Below are 12,140 nucleotides of genomic sequence, written 5' to 3' on the forward strand. Positions count from 1 at the left end.
GCTTTTTTTCCCCCTCCATTTTTGACTCAAGCTGCTCGCTGTGTTTCCATTTTCCTCTATCTTCCTTCCCCACTACCCGCTTCTCTTTGCAGTTTTGAGAGGTCAGATGGAAAGGAAAGGAAAGGAAGGAAAGAGAGATGGATGTACAGAGAGAGGAGACAGAAAGGGAGGGGGTGAAGAGACTGAGCCTGTGATGGAGAGAGGGAAAAGGGGGATACAAAGACAGAAGGAGGAGTGCAGGCCAGCGCTCGGAGTGAGAAAAGAGGTGCTGACACGGCTGGAGTCTGGGTGGCAACCAGAGAGACATGCTGCAACACCTCTTTTTTGCAACACACACTAATGCATTCGCGTACAGGCTTTCAGGGCGAGAGAAGAGAGGAAACATTGACAGACAGTAAGACAAACAAACAGAAGATGGAAGACAGAAACCCAGTGACACCCAGACAAGCAAAAAGGGTTTAAGAGGACATGAGTAAGTCTGGAAAAGCCAGACAGATAAAGAGATAGGCTGGAGACAAGAGGTGGCAACAGTAAACACAGACAGACAGAGAGGGAGAAAGAAGTGGAGTACATTAAGTTGCTACTGTAAGTGGAAATCAGGGATGGAAAGGTTATTAAACAGAGGAGTAACTGGGTCATTAACTCTGCTTTCAGGAGCCACAGGAGGGGAAACACCCTGTAAGGTAGTGTTCACACTGCAAAAACTCACTGGTGCTCCAACATCATTATTTAACTTCAGTTTTTGTTTTTTTTTGTTTTTTAAGAAAAGAAAATATTTAAGGCATATCTGCTTTATTAGAGTGATGACAGCAGACTGGCATGAAGTTTAGATCGCTGGGTGACATGTGAAAGTGGTTGTATGTGGTTTAAAGCCACAAGACCACAAGTTATGTTGCTTCTGTCTTAGCCTGAGCCACAGATCACTTAATAGATTAAACACTGTCCTCTAATTCAATTGAACATATTCATTGTAAGCAGGTGGTATGTGGTGTGGTTCACACCAGAGAATAATAATTAAGAACACAATTTTGAGTGCACGATTGATGTAGTGTCCCGCATCCAATGAACCCTATCTCCTAAAAATTACATGTATATGCTATGAATTCATTTTGCCAAAATATGTTTTGAAGAAAACGTAACAGCTGCTTGGATAATGTTCAGTATTTTTTTTTTTTTAAGGGATGTCAGTATAGGGACGTTGCTGGGGTTGGAAATGGTTGACATACACAGCAGGACTTTGACACTGGAGATCAGGGTTTGTGTCCTGAGTCCACCACATGGTTGGGTTCTCTTAAATAACTGTTAATAAGTAAGTAAAAACATCCCATCTCGTGCTTTGATTCACTTTTGACTTTTTCAGTATTTAACCAAGACCGTGATCTCTCCCTATCCCTTAACCAAGAGCTCTGAGTGCCTGAACATAACCATAAAAGAACATTAATCATGGAAAAAGAGGAGCTGCTCGCAGCTGCAAAACATCAAAACAATTTGCAGATGGTGGTGATACAGCTTTAAGAGAACTTTGGAAAAGAAACAATGAGTATTAAATCTTTGCAATAACACTTTTCTTTCTCTTTATTAAGCCTAATTGGCAGTGGCATTCCAAAGTCATGTTGTCCATTTTCTATTATGGTCTTTTAGTTGTAAAGAGAAAAGAAGAATATGGTGCATTCTGTATACAATTAATATTTAGTTTTCATTTGGACATGATGCATGTTTCTGTACATTATATTTTGATTTGTTCATGATGACACCCATTGTTTCTCCTTTTTAAGTCCTCATCATTTCCTGCGTGCCAGCGGATTTTGCTTAGGAAACGCTTACTAACACCTGCTGTTTATACCAGAAAATATAAAAGCTTTAAAGAGACGTTGATATGTACAAAATACGTCATAACTTACTGCTCTAAGTAACTATAAATAACAATTTTACACATAGCAACAGCATGTTTTACAGTGTACTCCCAGTGCAGCCAGCCTACGAGCACTGCATGCAGCAGGGGAGCAATTAGGAGTCAGCTGACCTCTCATTACATCTTGGCTAATGGAGCTGTTTGTTGGGCCTGCTCTGTGCCTCAAAAGCACCACACTGTTTACTGTCTGGATACTCCACAAACAAACACACTAGCCCAGCCTCCCACACACACAATCATGTGCATGGAAAGAGCCAGTCACTCACCCACACGCAGGGATGGACCACAAAAATATACAGAAACAAACAATACACACGCCACTGTTGTCAGATAAAAAGCTGGTGAATAAACCTTTTTCCAAGATACCAGATTTGGAGGAACTCAGGAAAACATTTTTGTTTGTTTGACAAATTGGGCCAACTCGCGGAGAACCGTGCAGTCCCTAAATTTAAGCTCAAAAATGGAAGACATGGATTTCACCTTGAAAATGACACAGTGTTTATGTGTGTGAGGTTGCACATGTGCAGAAGCATATGCTTGTCTGTATATTCATGGCATTTTTAGCTTTGTGTTGCAGACACGAGTACAGTAGGTTGTTTAAAAACTGGGTGCATGTTTACGGGATCCTGGAAACAAGTGGAGTTTATACTGAAAAGAATATTCAGCAGACTGAACGTTTAAAGAACATCAGATTTACAGCAGGTGTGTCTCAGAAATGAAAACCATGTGGTCGTCTGCCAGCTGTGGAGGAAAACTGCAATTTCATCATACAAACAAACAAACACGCACGCGCTGATCTGTCTGCGTGTGTTATTCATGACAGCAGAGCAGAGGAAATCAAGTCAGCACATCAAACAGTCAGCTTGACCTCACAACCGGCGAACACACGGGAGGTGTTCTTCTCTTCTCACCGCGGCCCCCAGAAATTAATGAAATAGCTGCTTGACACAGATATGAGGGTGGTTGAATCTGTCAGCATGCAGTCACTGAATGAGCTGACTTTGGCCCCAGTGTCTCGTTAGGAGAAAGGGATGAAAGAAAGAAGGAAGAATGTTAAGAGGAGAGAAGAATTATTGTCTGTAGTAATTATGCAGGCATTTGTGCAGTGGGACTTTATTTGAGTTGTATACATTTTAACAGTAAAAAAAAAAGAATGATGATGATGGCACTAAATAAAAGATGAAGGGGTCGCCAAAGTTATTACGATTCATCCATCCTCTCACTCTGCAGCCCATCTCAGTACTGCCATGAATGTCTGTACAAAATTTCCTGGCAATCTGTCCAGTAATAGTAGAAATATTTCACTCTTAACCAAGGTGGTGAACTGACTGACAGACCGACCGGCATTGCCATCCATTAAGTATTTTTTTCCTTCATTTTGTGGTTATTTTTCACATTAAAGGGGTCTAATTTGAACTCCCTTTCCTTTAAGTATCATGTGTTGCATGCAGGAGATCACTTGTAACTGTTGTCCTTAATAAAAACTTTCTTTTATCGTCTAATGTTTCAGTTAAGTACCCTAAAACCTGAAAAAGTATTAAACAAGGATAAAAAATATGTGCTCACTTCTATTTACTCTGAATAAATATACAAAAACACACACATACGCACACTTTTACTCAGTCAAAACCTCACACTCTCCCCTCTGTGTAATCCCATCTGATCTCGCCGACATTGTTGTTAGAAGCCTCCTCTCACTCCGCAGCCTATCCCAGCGCAGCCTTTGAACTCAGCTGCCAAGAAAGTGTAACACCGCGTGCCTCTTTCTTTGACTTTCAGGAATGATCAGGAACATTATAATGATAAAATTGGCAGGGGGTGAGAAGCCGAGTGGGAGCAGAGTAGGGCCCGGACAAAGAAAAAAAAAAGAGAGAGAGAGCAAGAGGCTCGAACATTGTCAACGTGTCGTTAATAAGCCGCAGGAGAGAGCTGAGGTGTGCTGAGTGTTTGAATTCCTGCGTGTGTGCAAATTTTGTAGGGTTGTGTATATGTGTGAGCACAAATATGAATTCCTTTGTTAGGGTGTGTGTGCGTGGAAGGGCGTGATGTCAGGGTACATTACAGCTTATTGCTGGGTTGAGTGACGTGCAGGATTACCGGCTAATGGCAGAAATAAAAACAAAAAAAAAAGCTTTCATCAGCATGAGGGCTGGGGCCTGAATGTTTGATGTTAGACTGAGAGAATCATATACGAGGTGAAGGAAAGTGAGAGAGTGGTGGAGGGCGGCAGGAGGTTGAGTGCCAACAATATGGGGTGATTACTGAGCAACAAGTGGGTCCAGTAGATGAAGAGTGAACTTGCATTTGAACAGCCCTTGATTTTCATACAAGTTCTCCACAATTCTGTTTCCTTATTCTGTGTATCCCTGCACCTTGGGTGGATCCCTCTTTGCTGGGAGGGAGCCACTGATCATCGAGCATTTTCAGTGCTGAAGACAAATGTTCTCATTTATCTGAGGTTTCATCATACCACTTTTTAGGAGAACATGATGTAGAGTATCATCTTGTAGAGCGAAAGTGAAAGAGATGTGTGTTTTTTGTGTGAGGATGATGCAGTCAGAAAGGTAAATTTGAGATATTTCGCTAAAAAACACAAAAGTCAATCACATGGTGACAACAGAGGAAAAGTCAGGGGATCACCAAAGACTTTGGGGTTCATCCTCTGGGGACTGAGAACGTCTGTGCAAAATTTCACGGCAATCCATCCAAAAGTTGATATCTCAGTCTTTACCATTGTCATCCCACACTTCGACCTGAAAACTCTGGGTAATATTAAGTTGTTCTATGAAACACAATCCAGATTGTAACTATTCAAAAAGGCAAAATCTGAGCCCAGCAAAAAACCTGTTCCAACTCGTACATGCTCCTCTTAAATCTGTCATGACCCTTTTTTTTTTTGTTTTGTCTACTGTTAGGCCACTTCCTGGGGAACCACAGTGTGCTGGACATCCTCAGGCAGGAGGGCTACGAGATTGTCCACATGCCCTCTGTTCACCAAGAGCCAGTCACAGAGTGAGTAAGCACGGGGAAGAGTGCACTGTAACAGATGACGGAGCATGTCATTTGATTAAGTACTGTGGTTACAAAGAAACAAACAAAAATCGGTTATTGAAAAACAGCAAAAGTAAGAAGACTGCTGGGGTTACTCTTAGAAATCTGACAAGGTTGTTGTTGTAATTAAATTAGGAGTATTGGATGATCCCAGTTTTGTGCATGTAATCAGTCACAGGTTACACTTTGAAACTAATCCAACCTGTCTTCCAACCTGACGAGATAATGAATGGAAAAAGACAAGGGGAGTATGATTACGTACCAGCATCAGACTGATAATGTTATGGTAATATGGACTGTGGTAGATTCTGTCCAAATTGTGCTCTGTAACAAATAAAGCAAAGCTATGCAGGAATCCTTTGATAGCTCATCAACTCCCTCACCTTCCTCCTTTGCTCCCTCCCTCTCTCCCCTGCCTGCCAACGGCAAGCTGCCAGTGGTGGTTCTGTCTGTTCTCAGCAGCCGCTGGTACCACAGTCAACACAAACACACACACACACACACACACACACATGCATATTTGTATGCAGGGTGAGTGGAGTGATACACAATGCCAAGGAGCAAGGCTGCAGGGTTGCACGCACACGCAAACTTGCACACCTCACACAGAGGCTTGGCTTCAATCCTGCAGCATTTCTTCACAAAAACTCTCTACAATCCCCCTTTATATCACACTGTGTGTATATGTGTGTATGTGTGTGTACCCTTTGGCACAGAGCAGCTCCCCTCTCACCTACGGGGGTTGATCCATGGGCCAATAAAAAGTAACAACAGCCACTTGAATCAGGGAGAAAATGGAAAAACAAGGCACAACAAGGGGAATCTCTTTAAAGACAGTAAAAACATCCCAATTCCTCCATCTAGCCAGGGCTTTTACAAACTGCTCTCTGAAAATTACAGCTGTAAACGTAGCCTCCCTATCTGCCTCCGCCCTGTGTGCAGAGCTGTGGGCTTCAGCTAGTGGTTCTGGTTTAAAACCTGACAAGTGGACTGACTTACTGTGGTCACAAAAACACTCGCGTACACCACACACACACACACTTGACCACACGACCGCACACTTAAACGTGTGCATGCAGGCAGGCAGTTTTAGCTCCCTGATACAAGGTGACGTGACGGGCGAGGGGGAAAACACCACAAGATGGCTACACGAGAGGTGTTTATGAAAGTTTTTAGCCTCAAGACCTGGAGTGTTTCGACCCGACTGGCAAAAGGTCTTAAAGAGTGATTATATGACTGACAGAGTAGACTGGAGCTGGGTTTGGCTCCACAGTAGCTTGACCACAAGCCTGGAGCTATCATCACCCTAACCAAGCCATCAAGACCTGGATGGGGGTTTCTGAAGCCTGTAATAGAAGTGCAGATCATCAAATTTTGATGACCGGAGAGACAAAACTAATTATGAGCGATTTGTAGAAATCATGACTAAAACAGTCCATCATATCACTACGTCATATGCTTTGACATCAACATAGGAAATCTTGTTACTGTACTTTCCACTGCTTGTTTCAGTGTACATGATGTGTACAGTAGGCTCTTTTTTGATGTTCCACCTTGAAACATAAGCCATACTGACAGGAAAAGAACAAGAGCAGAGAAAATATGAGTAATGGGTGGAAGAAAGAGAAGCATGGCAAACGTTTTCGAGGAGAGACTGGCAGATTCTGGGTGGTCTGCTTTGGACAGATGTCAGTTTTGACACAGCGGCACGGTCACAAGAGTTACAACTTCCTCTAATGTTGCTTGCTGGGTATTTCTGCCACTCAATACAGCGTTTATAGAGGAAGACATCCTGTGTAGTGCTCATGTCCTTGATGGAAGTTAAGGGTTGTAAGTGGAAAGCAATAGAGTGGTCAGAAACCACAAACAATAATATTCACTAGCAGGAAGACTGAAGTATTAGAAAAGAGAATCCTTATTTTTTTACCTATAGATGAAAGGTTTTAAGTGATACCTTTAAAGACACCTGGGATTTACATGGTCAAAAAAATCATAAGTGGGCTTTTTATGAGTTAAAAAAAAAAACTCACTTCATATCCTCTTTCCCCTACTCCAGGAATAAACCAGCTGAAGAGCCTGTAGCAGGGTCCAGCGAGGAGAGTGCTGACACAAGCACAGTGTCTCCCACCAGCTGGCTGACCAGTCCGTCAGAGATGGAGCTGGAGCTAGAGGAACCAGGAAACATCCCCGGACTCGGAGATGAGGAGCTGCCTCACATGCTGCTCCCCGACAGCCTGAGCCAGCTTGAGGAGTTTGGACGACACAAACGGCCTCGCAAAGCTCACCGCGGCCACGGCAGACCTCGCCTCTTCAGTGACCTGTGGGTTCGCATCGGGGATGGGTGAGATATCTATTATGACCAGCTGAGTGGATTGCACCTCAGCTCTATAAAGTAATTTAAGGTAGCTGTATTCATGTCAATGAAGACTTTACTCTAGTCACTTGATGAAGACAAACCTGCTTTAAAGGTACAGTGGTGGAAAAAAGTTTTCGGACACCCCATGCATTTGTGAAATACTGCATTAAGAATCACTCTTTCTTTTAGTACAGTCATAGCCAAAATACTAAACAAATCCTAAAAAAGCCATTAAAAACTTAAAATTGATTGGTTCCATAAAAATTTATAAGACATTCTGAGTATTGGGTCATTCTGGTACCAGTGATCCACAGATGCAGTCCTTCAGCAGTTGGATACACTCTGCAGAAATACAGAGGAACCAACAGCTTGGAAGACAAACCAAGACCTGCAGGAAATGACCGCATCCTGATCTGCATGTGCAGGGAAAATCGCTGAATGACATCACAGGAGCTTCAGCAGCAGTGGTCAAACCAAACTGGTGTCCAGTGTTCCACCCGCACTGTATGTGGCCAACTTTTAGATCACGGCTTAAGGTCCTAGAAGGCAGTCAAGAAGCCCCTGATCAATGACAGACAGAGGTTACCTGGCGTTGTTGGGCCCAAGCACACAAGAACTGGACAGCCAGGAACTGGAAGAAGGTTCTGTGGTCAGATGAGTCCAGTTTCCAGCTTTATCCTCCTCCTGATAATGTGAGGATAGGCAAAGCATTATCTCCAGCATGTATAGTATCTACTGTCAAGCATGGTGGAGGCAGTATCATGGTTTGGGGATGCATGAGTGCTGCTGGTGTTGGTTATCTCACTGTCTGTGATGGCACATTGAATTCTGCCAAGTATTGTGCCATTCTCAAACCACATGCGCCTTCTGCACATGCACTGTTCCATTGAGGTCAAAACTGGATGTTTCAACAAGATAATGCGCCTTGCCACACATCCAGGGCCAGTAGAATTTGGCTGCAGGAGCACTGTATCCAGGTCTTAGAGTGGCCAGCTCAATCCCCAGACATGAGCCCCATTGAAAATCTGTGGTGGATTATCAAAAGGTCTGTTTCAAAGCGTAAACCAAAGAATTTAGAAGAATTAAAAGCAGTAATTCAAGAAGAATGGGACAAGACTACCCCTCCAACAGTGTGAAAGGCTCATGGGGAACATGCCAGCCAGGATTAGAGCTCTACTGCGTGCTAATGGCAGGACTACTAAATATTAATTTGATGATGTGATGGTTTATTTATTTTTTGTTCAGTTTTGAACACATTCTCTGTTATTTGTTGACTTTGATACTGACAATGTCGAGAACTGACATATTGAAACTGTCAAGAATTTAGTTTTGTTAGTTTTTCTTGTAAACAATAAACAAAAAAATATAATTTGTCTTTGTTTGTGTCTGTCTAATGCAGCCATACCTTTTGAATCACAAAAAAGATTTTTCCCCAAATATTCCATGATAATATTTGAGATTGTGTAAAATTTTAAGGGTGTCTGAAAACTTTTTTCCACCACTGTATTTAGTTTAAAGTAAGATGTGTGTAGAAGAAGAGACAAGACCAATATGTCAGACACTTGTGCAAAAAGTGATAAACAAGCTCATAATAGGTCATCATGGACCATTACAGACAGATATAACAACCTTTTCAGATACTACTGTATCAGTTTTTGCATTTACAGTAACTTCAGTAAACTGAAGTTGCACTGCAAAAGATATTTTAAATATAATACCTCTATAATCTGTTGATTTCCTTGTCATAAGTCAAATAATTAAAAATGCCAAAGGTATTCAATTTGCTATCATAGAAGAAGACAAAGAATAAATATACACTTTTAAGAAGCTGGAACCAGTGAAATTTTGCAATTTTTGCTCAAAGATGTGATATTAAAACAGCTAATCATTAAAATTGTTTACATTTTATCCATCAGTCATTTCAATGTGTCGCAAGCTAAACCCTGATTTCTTGTGTCCCCTTTTTCTAGCACTACCCCACCACCTAATGTGAGGATTATCAACGGCTACGTGACAGTAGAGCCTCCCCTGACCCACCAAGAGCAGCGCAGACTGATGGAGATCTATGCCACTGAGAGACACCCCGGTCCACCTTCCTCCACTTCTCGTCCTAGCCCCAGCTCAGCTCAGCCAACCTCAGTCCACAGCACACTCACACTGTCTTGTCTCTTAGCCTGGATGCTGTCACACATGTTGTTTACCTCCTGACCACAAGACAGTGTTATCTCACAGACAAATGCTCAGACAGAACTGCGTCCATACCACAGCAGTGGAATGCGCCTGATAAACGAGGAATGACCATCAGCACATGCAGACAAGAGATGGGAGGAATATTTTAGTCAGGACATCCTGGGGTGGGACGATCCTGCTGTCAGCCCCTCAACCGCAGGGAGGGCTCAGCCGCAGCCTGCCGAAATGCAGAGTCTTTAACAAGCTTATCAAGTCTCAAAACGTGTGGAATAAGCTCTCAGCCGCAACACAAGCAATGAATGGGCCGTGTTGGACTGTAAAGTGTGGACTCCTCAAACCTCATCAAAGTATTATGATAGAATAACAAACACATAGCACAATGAAGACTTTGGAATTTTAAAGACTTTGTGTGGTGGAGTCCTCTACCTAATAAAAACTGTAATACTGTATAGAAAAAATTAAGACTGACATTAATAAAGAGAATAGAACATACTAATAACAGCTATAACTCTGTGATAAATGAGTTGAATGCATACAGTTGAACAGTACTGTGCAGGAGGTGGAGCGCCCAGTTGCCACTTTTGTAAATTGTGCATTTTGTTCATAAAGAAATATTGTATATTTATTATTTCTGGAAGAAAAGAGTATATTTTCTTGCTTTTTGAAGAAAAATGAAAAAATAAACTTTGAAAACTAATGACGTGTATCGAGACTTCTTTCTATCCAGTGGACAGATGATTTGGGTTGAAGTTAATGGCCAGATCCCGGAAGCAAAATAGAATAAATCAATAGCAGCCTCGTAAAAGGAGCCAGCAGTGCAGAGTCCTTCTGTCTTTGTGCTCTCTATGTACCATCCTATTATTTATGAAATTAAAGACATTTAATTATGAACTGTAAACTCTCTATGGATGAAGCATGTGGCATCAATTTATTTATTTATTTGTGTATTATTTGACCGACCCTATGCACATTCATGAACCCAAGGGTAAATGTGCCAGTGTTTAGTGAAGTGTGTACATTTCAAGTTGGCAGATTAGAAAATGCATATACAATATATACTTACATAAATTGTAAAAGATGAGATAAACAACTCTTTCGTGGAGTTAATACCCACATATGATATACTGAAAACATAAGTTAGCAGCGATTTAGTTGAGCACAAATACAGAGGGGGGAAAATTGTGCAACAGGTGATGTCAATCTGCCATCTGCTGGCTAAAACTGAGAAAACACACACACACACACACACACACACACACACACACACACACACACACACACATATATATATATATATGAGGAAATTGACACCACTTACCCTGAGCCTGTGTTGGCAGGGCTACATTAAATGGCTGCCAGATAGGACTGCAAGTAACTCTAGAAATGCAAATGCACCAAGCAATTAAAATCATCACACTTCAGAGAAAGTTAGAAGAAAAACACAATGAAGATGGGTTGATGGAGCACAGGTACAAAATATTGAGGAGGTCACAATGATCAGAGCCTAGTTAGAAGACAATATCAGTCACTAACAAAAGTCCTTAATAGTCACAGGTTGACTGGAGTCTGCAATCGTAACACTTTGATACTGGTTCAAGACAAGATGGTTTGGGGCCTGAGTGTTAACAGTGAACAGAAAACAGGCAAGGCAGCCAATTGTGTAACTTCAGTACACTGTATCTGGCCTTTCACAATGCTTTTTAAAGTTGCTTTGTTGCACTGTGCTATGCATGATGGAACTTCACTTTGAAAAAGGCTAAAATTTAGATTTTACTTCTTGTAATTTCCATAAAGATGTAAACTTTTCAACTATAATATTTTCCCTTTCAGCTAAAAGCAAGACATTAATTACTTTAAAGCTGTAGTGGTGCAATGATGATCACAGCAACAAGACTGAAACTCCTCAATGGAACTAATACCAACAAACAAATTAACTGTAACATCATATTATGGGCTCAGTTGAACGACACACTGAAAGTTGACACAGGTAATGATATCTGATTTTTTTTTTCATAGAGTGATGTATCTTATTGCCAACATTTGTGAAAAACATATTTTGAATGTTGGCTACAGTCTTCAGGTTGTAGAAGCAGCTCAGAGCTAGAGCAGCGGTCACAGCCTCTAAGGTTTGGCAGGAAAATAAAGACGAATTCTCTCCAAAATTTTAAGTATCATCTAGCTGCTGTTTTGGAGGGCATTTAACCCCTGAGGTGCTGCAACTGACCGGCTCAATGGCCAAAAGTAAAATAGTCTGGTTGTACAGAATCAACCAGTCTGAATTATTATGTATAATTATAGTGTCTCTCTCACCACTCATACAATTCAAACATAGGTTTTCTTGTGTTATTCTAAAATACGCTGGATGGCTGCAGTGTACCACTGTAGTTAGCACTTCTACCACTAAATGGTGCTAGAGTCACATTATAACTTCAGCAACAGCACAAACTGCACAAAGCTCTGCTTGAAATACTGTTTAAAGGCCCTGTAACTACCGTCTGAAGACATGCACAGAGACAGGCAGGAACAGTTCTTTGGCTATTATACTTGGATTTAAATCAATAAAATGATTGAACCAAAATAATTGGAATTAAAAAAAATTAAGTGACAATTCATCCCACAAATATTTCATTG

General features: G+C 41.4%; 1 protein-coding gene across 1 annotated transcript in view; it reads left to right on the forward strand.

Annotated features, from left to right (window-relative positions):
• Window positions 1-10,206, forward strand: part of trabd2b (TraB domain containing 2B) — a 66,751-nt gene extending 56,545 nt beyond the window's left edge. The window contains exons 5-7 of the mRNA XM_018667463.2: window positions 4,828-4,924; window positions 7,020-7,304; window positions 9,290-10,206. Coding sequence (XP_018522979.1) covers window positions 4,828-4,924; window positions 7,020-7,304; window positions 9,290-9,527 — 620 coding nt within the window. The 3' untranslated portion in view covers window positions 9,528-10,206. The remainder of the gene's footprint in view (window positions 1-4,827; window positions 4,925-7,019; window positions 7,305-9,289) is intronic.
• Window positions 10,207-12,140: the final 1,934 nt, after the last annotated feature.

Source organism: Lates calcarifer, linkage group LG17, assembly GCF_001640805.2.
Source record: "Lates calcarifer isolate ASB-BC8 linkage group LG17, TLL_Latcal_v3, whole genome shotgun sequence".
NCBI lineage: Eukaryota > Metazoa > Chordata > Actinopteri > Centropomidae > Lates > Lates calcarifer.